The sequence below is a fragment of the Juglans microcarpa x Juglans regia genome, chromosome 4S (genome assembly GCF_004785595.1).
Source record: "Juglans microcarpa x Juglans regia isolate MS1-56 chromosome 4S, Jm3101_v1.0, whole genome shotgun sequence".
NCBI classification, from domain to species: Eukaryota; Viridiplantae; Streptophyta; class Magnoliopsida; order Fagales; family Juglandaceae; genus Juglans; species Juglans microcarpa x Juglans regia.
In genome coordinates this window covers 12,860,975-12,876,644 of record NC_054601.1, presented here as the reverse complement: position 1 = coordinate 12,876,644, position 15,670 = coordinate 12,860,975, and the positions used below count along the sequence as shown (strand labels likewise).

The 15,670-nt window shown below is 33.6% G+C and overlaps 2 protein-coding genes across 2 annotated transcripts; one reads left to right on the top strand and one right to left on the bottom strand.

The window, feature by feature from the left end:
- Positions 1-9,711: 9,711 nt before the first annotated feature.
- On the top strand, positions 9,712-10,166 carry LOC121263849 (antifungal protein ginkbilobin-like protein). Its single transcript, XM_041166927.1, has one exon. It carries the CDS (start codon positions 9,723-9,725, stop codon positions 10,134-10,136), a length of 414 nt encoding a protein of 137 aa, XP_041022861.1. The 5' UTR covers positions 9,712-9,722; the 3' UTR covers positions 10,137-10,166.
- A 634-nt stretch (positions 10,167-10,800) lies between these two features.
- Positions 10,801-14,407, bottom strand: LOC121261843 (F-box protein At2g27310-like). The gene is made up of 2 exons (XM_041164243.1): positions 14,136-14,407; positions 10,801-12,176 (listed from the first exon to the last, which is right to left on the bottom strand). The coding sequence occupies exon 2, from the start codon at positions 12,168-12,170 to the stop codon at positions 11,043-11,045; it is 1,128 nt and encodes a 375-aa protein (XP_041020177.1). The 5' UTR covers positions 12,171-12,176; positions 14,136-14,407; the 3' UTR covers positions 10,801-11,042.
- Positions 14,408-15,670: the final 1,263 nt, after the last annotated feature.

Sequence of the window (15,670 nt, the reverse complement as noted above, 5' to 3'; positions counted from 1 at the left end):
TAAGAGTATCTTTAACCTTTAACATGACGAGTTGATCTGCCCATCCCTTATTCCATCTATTTTGTACAGTGGGTTAAGAACAATAACAATATATAGCAAAATGTTAATTTTATTCAAATAAATGTTAATTTTATTCAAATCTCTTTAATATTTCTCATACTTGAGCCTCATGATCAATGCCATAAATAATATGTAAAGTAGAATCAACACTATTTCATCTAATTGCTCATTTACCTGTCAAACTTGTTGACAATATCCATTTGATGTTGCATATAAAGAACTAGAAATGGTGCATGCGACATCCTAAAAAGCCTTAAGAATTCAATAAAGACTTGGACATTTCCCCTTATTCACTTAAAAAACCGAAGTAAACATGTATATGCAAAAATTGATAGGCCATCACTTCTCCAACTCTAGAAACTGTGTAGTGAAGTAACATTGATATATTGACATTTTTTTAAAAAATAATTCTCTGTTCATCTTTTGCAAGACGATAAGTTTTTATAGACTTATTATCATTGGTCTTACAAGAGAGCTGATAATAAGCTTATACAGAGTTTCTATCTTGTAGTGGATGAATGAAGAATTGTTTTGAAAAAATATCGATATATCATTGTTATTTCACTGGTCGAGGTCTGAGATTGTGCACTGATGTAATATTGAAACCCCACATTTCCTCAGAATAATTCTCCCTCAGTGCCTACAAGACGGGAAACTGGTCTAGACTTATTACGATTTGTCTTACAAGCTTACAACACAACTGATAATTAATAAGTTTATATAGGCTTCCCATTTTACAAATAATTATACTGATGAAATGCATGACTTTCATTGTTACTTCACTGCACAGTTGGAGACACTTTGCAGTGCAATAAAAATGAAAGACCTTCCCCTAATCAAAATAAGTCTTTGTTCATTCTCTGCAAGACGGGAAGCTTGTGTAAATTTATTATCATCCACTTTGTATGTGATAGAAAATTTTGACCTATAATTGTTTAGTTTCATTTTTTAAGTGTATCGGGATGGAAGAGAAATGTCATTTAAGAGGTATAAATGAAATCGTGTGGAATTAAATTTTCATCTTACATCATTATGCGTGTAGAGGAATGTCTAGGGAACTATCTTGTCAAACCATTCCCGAAACATTGCCGTTGTTGATTTCAAATCTTAATTTGTATTGGGAAAAACAAAAACAACATGACTCAGAACATGTTAGATCTAAGTTCGAATCTTTTGAGTGGAATTGGCTAGGTACAGAATTGCATGCATCTTTTTTTGATCCCGTGTTCTTTACTATTGATTTTATTGTTGCCCCATCCATGCATTTTTTTTTTCTTTTATCCATATCACATAGTATTGTTCATTCGGGTTCCAGCTTGGGAACCTAGGTATACTTGAACCGGAACACGGGTTTCAAAACTGGGTCAGAACCCGGATCGGGTTAGCCCGGGTCAAACCTGGATTGAAACCGGGTTTAAAATACCTAAAACCCAGGTTTTCGAGTTGCACCCGATTTTTTTTTTAATCAAAGCCTACATATTATGAATATTTTTTCATAAAAAAAATGTTGATGTAGCATTCAAAATCTATTTATTTAATTTTTTAAAACAAAATTGTTTATAAAATAATATTACATTGTTTATATGAAAACCACATATTATATTGTTTATATGCATTTTGAATCTTCAATCAAATGATCATCATCTATTAGCATTAGGACTGATCTTTAATTTCCAAGAATCCCAATTAATAAATAATTATAACCCAAGTTAACTATGTTACTTCCATAGCCCATCATCCCTAAGATCAAGTACAGGTTGTACCCATGTCTCTTCGTTTTACTACAATGCATGTAATGCTTAAAAGAAAATTAGTAAGAAAACAAGTAATGGACCATCGGAGAACATGGTGATGCAATTAAAGAAACTGGGTCCCTCCCAACACCCAATATTTGACATTATTAATAATAATATTATGGATACTAAACTTTTGTTGAAATTACCAAAACCCAGGTCCCACAATTCATATATTTCTTATATAAAGAGAAGATCTAAAGCAATTGAAAATGATTAGTATATATAATTTTGACGTTTTGCATCAGTTTCCATTGCAGGAGTTTTGCAGGTTGGGTAATGATTGCACACTCGATCTTTATTCCGAAACTCTTTTGGGAATATGGGAAACTTTGATCACAATGGCATTGTGGGCATTGCAAAAACATTAATCCTTTTGGTACGTACAAAATGACATGAATTATTATTTATTTGAGCAAATAATACAAGGTTTGATCAAACCAGACGTAAGATGGTATCATTCATGCACAATAGTCGCTAGAAAGGAACAAAAAAAAAAAGAAAAAAAAAAGAAAAAGAAACATCAAAACATTCAAACCAGGGGAAAAAAAAGGGTTCCGGGTTTTTCTATAAGGGTACCGGCCCGGATTTATTCCTGACTGGAACCCGTAACTGGGTTCTGGATGAACAGTCCGAATATCACATAACATTTGTAATACATAGTTCTATATACTTGTATAATATTTGCATTCTTTTGATGTTATTCTAATTATAATTTTAATCACTAGTATTCTACTTACTTTAGTAATTATAACTAGTGTGTTGTTTTGTTGACTAATTATAATATGGTATTCTAATTATAACAATGAAAATAGTATTTTAAATGAGGTTCTAATCATGGATTAACGTTACAATTCTTTTGATTTGATTAGATATAATCTTTATAACTAGTTTTTAGTTACTTTACTAATTATAACTAGTATTCTAAATATTTTGATGTATCAAATGGTTGAGTGATTATCACTACTTGTACGGGTAATGTTACGTGGAAACGCAAATGCAACACATTTTGAAAATTCACACAGTTAACTATTGTAACAAATATATAAATAAATCTCAATTGTCCAATATATGTATTTAATATACACGCATAAAACCACTAGCTGAAAGCTCTCTCTCTCTTTTCTCTCCAAAGAGCCAACCCTGTAAAAACCCAACCCAAGGGGGTGGAGCTTCGGCTCCTCCCTCTCTCCTCCCATCTGGTTAGATCAGAGACTGTGTAACTATTTATTTTCCAGTTTTGTTTGTTTTTCCGTCCAAACTATGGCGAAACGCTAATTTGCTGTTTTCTGAAACCCATCGGCCACCACATGCCCCTTCACAGGATTCTCAGGCTGCTGATCCTTTGGACGGCCAAAGGTTTTCGTCGAACGAAGTGGTGCGTGAGTCACACACGCGGGTCATAGCAGTGTGTGAGATCCATGCACCATCGCACTAGGAAACTTCTACTGCTACGTGCGGCGTTTTTGGGATTAGGGACCTCAGTTTCTTCAGACTCGACTGGCCGCCACACTCCTAGCTTGACGCGTATCCCTCACACACCACCACAATCTCTTTGTTTCTTGTATTTTGCTTTCCTTCAAGCTGAAAATTCAGATCTACAGTTGTAATATGTCATTTTCACATCCATCTTTATGTTTATTGTTATTTCTTTTTGTTTAGGTAAAAAAATAAAAAAGTATCTTTGACATTTTGTCCATAGAGTGAAAGTCCTCCTCTAGAGGTGGGGTTTGACATATCTATTTTAGGTAGAATGTGGTGTCTCAGACGGTTTGTCTGTAGAGAGTTATAGAAGTTAAGACCATACTAGTCACAAATAAGTTTGTGTACTGGTGGAGCCCCAACTGTGAATAATTGGCTTGTAATTTGGGTTTTTCTCTGTATATATTAGGTCACAGCTATAGCTTCGCTTTCATGAATGGATAAAGTCTATTTCCTATAATATATATGCACAAATACATTAAATATACACAAATACATGCTTAATAATCACAACATACATTAAATCTCAATATCTATTATTTAATCACAACATGCATTAAATCCCAAACATGCATTAAATACAAAGTGATAAATCCACAACTTATAATAAATTAACAGCATCCATGAATTCTCAACATAAATTAAATCATAAGTAATTAATCCACAACATGCATTAAATCCCAACTTTCATTCAATCCTAAGTAATCAATCTACAACATTTATTAATTAAATCCACAACATGCATTACATCTCAAAGTCCATTACACAATATACATAAATAACTGTGTTACATTTATATTAAGAGTTGGGGTTGTCCATAACTTTTACCTCAAAATACGTATCTAGAAAGATGTCAAACAACTTAAGAGAGGATGGCTTAATCAAATGTGATTACAATTGTCATTAAAGCTATATATTTGAATTCAAAATTGTCATTAAAACTTTGGATATGCTTACTGCCAAGTGTTCGAGCACATATTCAAACATTAACTTGGACAAACATTCGAACACACACCAACCAATCGAAAACTCAAGCGTGCATTTGAACATGCACCAGCCATTCTAACATTAACATGAAAGGTATGTTTGAACATTAACATACCATTGGTTCAAACCCTCACCAACCTTTTGAACAGAAAGCCGTGTGTGAAATTCCTCTATGACACGCACAATTTACACTCTCTAGGAGGTCAGTAAACTCTCTCTCTCTCACTTCTTACTCTCTCTAACAAGTCACTGAACTTTCTCCATCATTACATATCCATCTCTTTCCCAAACAAATCTCACTATCACTCTTAAAAAATTAAATAAAGTAAACCCAACAAGTTGTTACAAGCATATATCAATAAATTCGAATATTATGCCAACAATAACTACAAGAAGTTGAAACTGAAAGCTTTTGATCATTTTCTCTAGATTTTTCATACGTCAGTTCTTTGGAGAATGCCCAACAAATACTATCTCTCCCAATCTCTATTTATCTCGCACAATCTCTCTCTCTCCGACCCTTTCTATTTGCAAGGAAGAGCAAGAAGTAAAATAGAGAATGAAAATGGAGGATGCAATGAGGATGAGAGCTCTAGATATATGATTTAAACGTTCAAATATTGACTTGTCTGTTTGAACGCGAAAATTTGTTTTAGCACCCAAGTTTGCTCATACTTTATGTTAGGGCAATTGACGTTCAAACTATATGTTTTAGGTTCGAACGAATGGTCCATTACATTCAAACGGGTAGTTTCAAATTTTAATCACTAGTATCCTAATTATAATTTTCAAGGCACAACTGTTCGAACGGAGGTGATTTACATTAGAACATAATTGATCTTATGTGATTTTTCATTCGAACAAAATAGCATCGATCCCTTTTGACGTTTGTATAAGATCAAAGTTATGTTCCTTTGAAAATTCATTCAAATTGACAAAAATATCATTCAAATATATGCTCAAACTATTTTATCTCTATTTGAACATACCACTGCATGATTCAATGTAAATGTGATTTGTTATAAAAAGCATGTTATATATATATATATAATATCTATATATACATATGTAGTATAGGATATATCTAACTAATTTATAGTATATAATATATCTATACTGTGTATTTTAGTAACTATAATGCTTAGGAAGGTGATATATAGTATATATACATTATATACTATGTAGATGATAATAAAAATATAGTATATATACATTACTAGATATTGCATGTATTGTATAGTATGTAGATATATATATAATTTAATTATAGATATAGTTGTATATATTAGAGATATTGTGGTTAATAGACTAATACGTAGATTGATCTATAGTACATAGTTTATAGTAAATATATTACACTATCTTTACTACATAGTTGAATGTAGAATATACTATACATATTCTAGTATACTATGTATAGTATGTATACATAGTGTGTGTGTATATATATACACTACATACTATACTATATACTACATACTATATATATACTACTTGGTATACATAGTATTTTGGCATTAGTTCTTTATAATAATATACATAATCTTCTTTATTACAATTTAAAAATATATGAATTTGAATAGTTAAATGAGATTTATAATAGTTTGATAGATTTCTAGTATATATATAGAACATATATATTTATAATATACTAAAACATATATTAGATAGCTTTAGTTTCTATAATTATAAGTTAACTAATCTATATAGATTAATAAATTAGATTAATAGAATCAAGTACATAAATTAGATTAATAAGAATTATTGTATGCCATTCGAACATAACTTATACTGTCAAACACTATAAAGTATGTTTGAATGCTAAATATAACGTTGGAACATTTAATCACGTAACATATGAATACTATATAATCCATTTGAACGCAAACCAATGTGAATAAACACTCCAGCCATTCCCTCTGTTGGCACACATCATTCAAACTTTAAATCTCTCTTTCTCACGCTCGTTAGAATAACCAACCACCACTCGTCATTATCACCGTCACATAGCTTCCTAGCTCTGAAAAGGTACGTTGTTCCTCATTTATTTAATATAGCTTATTCTTTGAGTTGTTTTCAAATAGGATTCAAATCCCTTTTATGAATCTAAGCCCCATTGTTTTATTTTTCGGCCATTACACACAGTGGATGGCCATGTGAATGAGGGAGTAAACTCATTCCCATTAATCTTGAAGATTGATGGCTTTTAATTCCAGGAACAAGTTGACTTAGCCATTGATGCCTTCTAAAGTCTCTCGTTTGAATATTTTCTCTAAACGTTCGAATGTTTAAAGTTGTCAAACACTATTTTTTAACGTTCAAACACTAAATAGTAGAGTTTGAACTATTACATAACGTTTGAATATAAGTTTGAACGTTTAGTTAATGTTGGTTCGGACCACGTCGTTCGCCACTACCGGTACTTGTTGTTCGAATGATGAAAAACGTGTTCAACATACGTTTTGTTCACAGTAGCTTGTTGTTCGAACGAGGTTTACATTAGTTCGAACAACAATCCAAATAAGTGTACTAGTTACATTTTGTTTACATACTACTTGTTCTTTTAACAAATGTTTACATTCATTCGAACACCAACCTAAGTACGTGTTCAACTTCTCACTTTTTTTCACATACTGCTTGTTGTTCAAACGAAATTTACATTCACTCAAACACCAATTCGAATACGTAGTTCAACTTACGTTTTGTCCGCATACTGCTTGTTGTTCGAATGAAGTTTATATTCATTCGAACATCAACCCAAGTATCAATTCTAATAACACTTCACATACAGTCTTTTGTTTGAATGATGTTCATATTAATTCGAACACACACCAAAATACATAATCTACTTAAAATACCAATGTATCTTCAACTATTTATAAATCTTAAGGATCATTTTTCTAATCCTGAGATTTTATACATCGCGTGTACTTCTAGATCGAAATGTGCTAGATCATCAAAGGGAACATCGTTGACTGCAGTAAACCGGCCTCCCAAGTTGATACTTATTTAGAGGGTCATTAAGCAGTGACTTCAACGACATCATTTGGGAGAGTAGGACCTTGGAGTCTATATTCAATTATAAGAAATGGAGTCCCATCTCTGACCAGTCAAGGATTTCCTATCTTGACCTAGTGTATGAGTTCTATCGAGGAGTTAGTGAGATGGGTGTCGCAAATGAGGCATTCGCCATCACTATACAGAGGTGAGATTTACATTCCTAACCAACAAGATAACTGCATTGGAAGCGGTTGAGTAAGAAGATGGAACCGAGGAGCTCATGGAGTAGACTATCCTAGAGGGCAAGCTTTCCGATTAGAAGGTACATCGGTTGAGATATAACTCCTTATCATGGTGGCAAGGCCATCGGGCAGGTTGACTGCATAGCATTCCTTCAAATGTTGGCGCTGATCGTCACATATAATATAGACCCAAGGAAGCATATGACGAATTTCAACATCAATCAGGCTAGATTTATATTGCAATTGGTAAAAGGCTATTCGATTTATCTATCCCTATATTACCTATCCCGGATCAGAGATGAGTCTCGGTACTTGTTCGGAAGTAGTCTGCCATTTGCGCTAATGATCTCTAGACTGCTTCTGTCTGCAGGTGTGGTGGTGACTCTAGCTGAGCATTGATAATCACAAATCACACTGTTAAATATCGTCACCTTGGACAAAAGCATAGGCCACCTCCGTAGTAGGCAACTGTCAGAGCCTGGTCACGAGTACTCCACCATGAGGGAGACTACTACCCCAACCTAATAGTGGGACATACAAATGAGATTGCTGATATTATGCGCACAGAGATCAATACGACATTTATTGATATTGTATGCACAAAGATGCACATTGATATTGCTAATATTCTGCCCACAGGGTACGAGAATTGCTAAGATATGGAAAAGTTTGGTCGATGATATTGAGAGAAGCATGACGCCTCTTATTTGCCGACTAAACAGGGTGGGTCATCATTTGCTTAAGATAGAGGAGATTCTTAAGAGTTTGGGCATGTAAATTAATTACAAGACATAATATTTTATTTTGTGACTTGTTATATATTTTAATATGATTTTCTATCTAGTTAATGGTTTTACACAATGGCCATCATGTAAAAATATTTACGCATGATCTATTTTTATATTTAATGAAACTAAAAGGCTGTAAGGTCGAATGAAATCTGTGCGTTTGAACAACCTGCAGTTTGTTCGAATACCTTATATTCTCTTTTGAACAACATTAATTACGTTCAAAGTACAACATTTCAGTTCCAACAACATTCAATACTTCACGCCCAAAATATATGCAATCCTTCCTCCAAAATGTCCATTTGAATTACTATTATACGTATGAATAGAAATTTATGTTTGTTCGTGCGGTAGGCCATCAGTTCGAACAACAAATATGTTTGGGGACGATATATTTTCCTCCCAGATCCTTTTGTTCAAACATCATGTTTATTGTTCGAATGATAATCGGGCTACGGAGACTTTTTGGGATGACACAAGAATTTCATCCCTAAAAGTGAATTTTGGGAAGAAATTGTCCAAAAAATATTTCGTCTCATAGGATCAAATTTGTTGTAGGGATAGTTACAACTGTATTTATAATACACTTCATTGATATAAGTATATGCATGAATATTATATAACAAGATACAAATATTACTCATCTATATGTTATAAAGTTTTCCTAATTCTTTGTTCTTACTGTGGATGTTTTGGTACTCGAAAGTCTCTTTTGTTTTAATTCACATATGAGCTATATATCTTTATATAAATTTGGATTTTTCTTAGTTTTTGTGAAATATATATGTTGTAAAAAATAGTTTTGGTAGAGATATTAATGTTATTTAACTGTAATTTACATTGTTCTTGAAATATATGCTTTTATAAAGGTCCTTGTCTCCTTGAGATATGTGTGTGAGACTGGGTTCTTTATTTTATTTTTTGAAGTGAGACTGAAATTTATGTTTGCTGCATGACAGAAAAATGGTTAGGTATTATTTATTGAAAGAACCAAAATACCCGAAAGAAAACAAATCAACAAAGACAAAATATATATTACTATATATCATAAAAGAGAGTGATGGGAAAGGAAAAAATTACTATGCCGCCTAATAGTTACCACTTTATTTGATCGCTCAATAAATTTTTTTTTATTTAATAATTAAAGAAGTATATTGATGTATTTTTTTATATTTTTTAAAATATTTAAAAATGATAAAAAAAATTGAATAAAAGAAAATTACTACTTTTACACTAGCGGCCGGCACAGTAGCAGTGCAGCTCGATGGGAAAACCAACGTCGAGACGGCCACATAAAAAAGTCAAAATCAGAACTTGATCATTTCAATCGGGAAGAAGAAAAAAACCAAGAAAGGAATAGACACAGGAAGATGGGTTTTCCTCAAAAAACTACGTTGATCTTAATCACAATCTTCTGGTTGTTCATTATTGCAGGAAGCATTCCGAACACTGCAGTCATAACCGCACTCTGCAACTCGGGGATGTATTCTCAAGGCGATCCCTTTGTCATCAGCCTCGACTACGTTGTTGCAGAATTAGAGAGGGCTACGCCAACGAGCAAGAACTACGATTTCTTCAACGTTTCACCTTTTCCTAATGCTTTTGCCTACGGACATGCTACTTGTAACCTGAATCTCACCAGCTCAGACTGCGCGACCTGCCTTGGTGCAGCAAAGACGACAATGTTCGGCACGTGTCAGAGCCGGATAGGGGCTCGTACGGTGCTCCAAGACTGCACAATCAGGTATGAGCAATACCCAATTACCAATCAGGACGAGGGGTAACCAGAAGAACATAGGATGCCTTGTGTGTTGTGTTTTGGTCAATGGGTTCTGTTGCATCTATCTTTTCACTGTTTTTTTTGTTTAAATTCTATCCTGGACTTACCCTTTCATGCATGAACGTCTGAGTGCACTGAGTCAAACCAGTTGTCTATTGAACTGTGATGTAGTTGATTGGATCGTTGATGGGCTTTGACAAAAAATAGGAAGCAAGAATGATTCAAAAAATTAGGGGAACTCCTTCTGCATTTCAAGTCTTGAAAGTAATACCAAAACTGAGGCATTTTATTATTCTGACCTGCTCAAGCATTGCCAAGTACGACAATTTTCACATTGCAAAGTCATCAACTTTGTTGCAACCGCTAATGATTTTCATCAAGAAATGCTTCATTAGCTTGCCTCCAGTTAAATTAACAATGAGGAAGCGAAAGAGTTCATAGCTACAAATAATTAAATCAAGTCAGATGCATTTTCATGGGTTTAATTGGCATGGCATTCTATGATAAGATGGAAGTAGCACGTGTTTGTACTCTGAGACTACCTAATAATTACTCGTTAATGTTGGGGTAAAAAAACATGGAACGACCTGGATCTCTATATTGGGCCCCCACCAAAATGGGAAAAAGAGTGCACCTGGTGAACCAAAATTAATGAAGAAACATGTATATATTGTCCATCCAACAAGGTGAAAAGTCATACGCACTATCATCCTGGTTGATATATGCTTGCTTCCCAAAGGTTTTTATTGAACAGTTGTACAGAGAAACTTGTATTCTCAAATCAACTTAGAAAATGGGATCGATTATTAGCAGGAGGAAAATTGAATATTACATCAGAAGAATTAGAAACTTTGAGTCTGGCTAGAGCATTTTCAGCTAAAAAGTGATAAAATGAAGGGGGTGGATCCATTTATAATATGCAGTACCAGAACATCATGAACGCACCAATGCCACTTAGGATACACAGTCTCTCAAACCTGCTTTCATTTCTCATCTTCTCCTCTTTCAACTCACTCTGCACTTTTGAGTACAAATGACAAGACTCGAGAACTTCACTATAATTTTTGCTCCTGTGGCAGCTCAATGCTTCCTTCAGGATAAGCAAGCTGTTTCTTCCATTAACATGAGCACCTTCCATGTCTTCCAACTGCATGCTCAGCTCTGTTAGTTTGATAGTTGTCTGGACCCCATCTCCTTCAGTATGGGTCACTCTGAGTTTCATACTAAAGATGCATTCAACAACTTGACATGGAAGAACGTCTTTGGCAGGAAGGACAGATCCAAAGCGTAACACAAAATCCTTGTCCGTTGGCCAATGCCTTTGACCACCAACAGGGCTCCAGCTAGCAAGATTAGCAGCTTGCTTTATTCTTCTATTTACAACAATCCAGCTAAGCTGGAATCCATTGCAGAGCTCCAGCCATAGCTTCCCATCTTTCCTCTCTCTTTCTATCGATGCAATTTGTGGCAGACCATCAGAAATAGAAAGGGTAAGCTCACCATCATTTTCATCATCTCTAGCTGCATAAGTTAGAAGATCAATCCGAAATGGGCAATTGTAAAACCAACCGTCAAAGCCATTTGCATTTGGAATGCCCCAAAGAACTTTTGAGCATATCGTTTTCTCCTTGTACCTAATATCCACGATAGAAATAAAATCGGAGGGCAAAATACTTTCAAATTTATCCATGTCACCGTAGTATTCAGCCTCAGTCCATTCTTCAGAGTACTCAGGATAGTTGTTCCATTTGTTCTCAGAGACTTCTTTGTTTAAAATAAGGGGAAAACAATCTGCATAGAACTTTCTGAATCCACCAATGGATGAGATTAAACTTTTGACATCTTGCCGATTGGTCGAAGGCCACATAGAAGAGCACATATTTTCCCATAATTTCTCTTCTTTTGATATGGAAAAGAATGATGCACAAGCACAGGATGCACTTGCCAAAGTTGGACCATCAAGACGCCTTAATATATCATAGTAGACATCACTGCTCAGTGATGCCAAACTTCCAATCGGTGCGAGTGACATTGCCATAGAACTCTAATCATCAGAGGAACGGGTTAAAGGTAGAAAACACCAGCTCAATCAATAATAAAAAGAAAAGGAATCATGTTTCGAAGACAGATGTCAAAATGGGGTCAACATGTTTTTTTTTCAATGAGAAATTCAAGATATAAGCACTCTTAAATGTATCACTCGCACAGGGCCTTTATTATCTCTTGGTAGATCAGTTAAAACAGTTTCTACTGGAAGACAACTACACTTCCCCTACGAAGTCCCAAACAATAATGAGGTATTCTCTATTCAAGGACATATTTTTCAACTACTCAACATTCACGACCATCAAGCGTGGCTGGCCTTGGAAAACTGGCATTTTATTGTCAGATAGAAGCTTTCTTCCTACCTACACTTAGTGCTGATGTTTCTACATAAAAGCTAGCCACACAATTTATATAGGGCATTTGATTTTATTCTTGAAGAGAATCGACCAACTTTGATTTACCTTCAATAGAGCATTTTAATATCTTGAGCAACCCCATATGCAATAATCTGTAAAGTGCCACTTTATATATATATATATATATATAACATACCCAAATCTATAGCTTCTAAGCAACATCAATTATAGTACGCCCAATCTTCCTACAATTTCTGGTCAAACTTGGAATTTGAGTCAATATGAACTTAAGTGGTTGGAGATTGCAAGATTCAATAATAACAATTATATATATATATATATATATATATATATATATATAGAATAATAACAACAGAGTTCACAAGTTTTGAAAGAAAATTCTCCAAACAGAAGAGTGGCATATTGGAATATTGAGGATAGCCTGTTCCCCCATGTCTAACAATCATTTGGAGAGTTCTAAAAGAAATTACCTTCATTTGACAGTAATGTGAAAAAACATACGATTTTCATTCATTTTCATCAAGGAAGTTGTGCATGATTGTTACTTTCATGGTTCTATATGACCTATGGTTTGTCTAAATAACACACTTTTGAAATTATCACTAGTACGAGACCATGTCCCAAAGTTAAAACAACTCAAAAATTTCATGCAAACCCAGGCCAAGACTACAAATACTATTTAATGCCACAAGAGCCATCAGAAATTTTTCATTAAATTGTTTGAAGTCATTTATAAAAAGGAATAAAACATTACAATAGTTATAATTTAAGTGATTTTAGGTGCTAAAAACAACAAAAGTACAGTTAAGTTTTTTCAAAAGACCAAGAATTTGATTCATAAAACAAAAAAGGGCATCAATACTAGGGAACTTTCTCCATTTGCAAGATCTTTCGATCTCCATCAACTGTTCTGCTTACCGAACTTCTCATATTATTTTTTAATTTCTTTTCTTTCTTCTTACTTATTAAAAAATAAAAAATAAACAAAATAAACTTCTCCATTAGTAAGAATCTTCGCCACGGGAGATTCGCAACATTATAATCTGATTTAAAGAATACATGCTCCCAAACATGGATATCAAGGATAATTAACCAGAAACACATCTAAGGAATCAAGCCTCAGTCCAGGAAGCTCAAGTGAATTGACACAGGATTCTAAACAAAATTACAAATAATCATGTGATAAATGAGTTGATAAAACCATTAGGAAATAGGAACGAATTCTAAACTACCAAAAAAAAGGCAAAAAATGTAGAAGCTCTATTCGTCACTTTTAATGAATGTCGGCATTCATTTTTTGTTTTTTTTTTTTTTTTAAAATATGATGGCCCTTCAACTTTTACCCAATGATCTAAGATATACAATCTCAGACCATTTATTCATCCTAACAACAAGAGCTTCTGGAAAATGAATGGTAATGGTTCCAAATCCTTTTAAGTAAAATTCTACAAGTACATCATCATAAATTGGAAACCAACCACGTAATCATGTGCAGTAAGTATGTCTGTGTGTGTGCGGGGGGGGGGGGGGGGGGGGGGGGGGGATGGTGGGGGGGAAGAGAGAGAGAGAGAGAGAGGCACCTCTCATAGACTCGCCAACTGAGGAACCCAGAGAAGAAAGAAAGAAGCTTTTGGAGGAATTAAGGGAGACCCAAATGGAAGGATGAGGATCCTATAACGAATCCTTTCAAATTTTGGTTAACGAAATGAAAAACAAAAACAAGAGTTTGGGTTTATCCACTATTTTTAGGGCACTCAAGAGTTTCGAGTCTTCGACTGCTCTGTGAAGCTTTCTTTTCTCGGGTGCGGTGCTTTCCTGTGTCCTGTCTGTAGCTTCGCCACAAAGCTCTGCATTGTTCTGGGTTATTAGCATCTTCTTAAATAAGTATGGATTAAGCGTTGCCTTTTTTTTTTTTTTTTAATAATGGGTTTTATTATAAATTAATTATTTTTTCAAAAATAAATTTTATATTTTTTCATTTTTTTCAAAAAAATTAAGATCTCTTTACTACAGATAAATTCTCCTTCCTCCCCTCTCCCGCGATTTCTTTGATTGACAGAGAGTTTCGTCCGAATTCTATAACCAAAAGCCGGAGAGCACAAACAGAGGGTAAAAGCGTTAGTACAACTGCCGTTTGTACATAAGAATGATGCTACTTTTATCCTTTTAATTTATCTCCTTATTTTGATAGCTCGTCTGTTTAATTTTTTTTAGTTATTGATTAAAAAAATAACTATTAATATATTGATATATATATTTTAAATGTTTAAAAATATTATAAATATATGAAAAAAGAAGAAAATAATAAGAAGGTTGGGTTTTGCCTAAGTGTCCAGCAGTCAATTCTGGGCGGCAGCCTAGCATTACTCTTGTACATAAATAGTAATGCTATCTACAGTTATAGTCGTAGTCATAGAATGTTTAAATATCATTCAATTTAAAAAAAATAGAATCTATTAGTAAAAGGAGAAATCATATTTACAATCGTGGAATGCGTAAACGTCACGTAATTTTTTTAAAAAAATTAAGTAAATACATGACTCACATGATAAAAAATTAATTTTTTAATAGTAGACCACACTCTTTTACAAAAGAATTGTGCGGCGCTTGTACACTACACGATTGTATCTAACATTACTCATTAATATTTTTTAATGTAGGTCCCGTATTTTTTCACTTTTTTTAAAGGGATTGCACGACGCTTATGCACTCCACGACTACAAAGGTTATCTCTTTTTTATTAGAGTCCTTATTAATTTCATAAATATATCCTATAAAATGATTTTATAAATTGATATGATTAAATGTAATCCGTTAAATTTTATTTGTAAGAAAATTAGGTTTGTGGATTTTAAGTTTAATTACACAAACTCATATATCAATGACATTTTTATTTAAGGGGTTGATTTGATATATTGTTAAGCAACTCACAAGATTTTATAGAAGCTAAAAGTAAATTAAAGAATTACATTAAGAAAATGGTTGAATATTTAGAAAAAAAGAGAACTCTAGCTCAAGTGACAAGCTTTTTTTTATATTCTTGTGAGTCTAAAACTAATCCAAATTCTCACTTAATCAAAATTTCTCCTCCAAATGGAGAACTCTAATGACCATA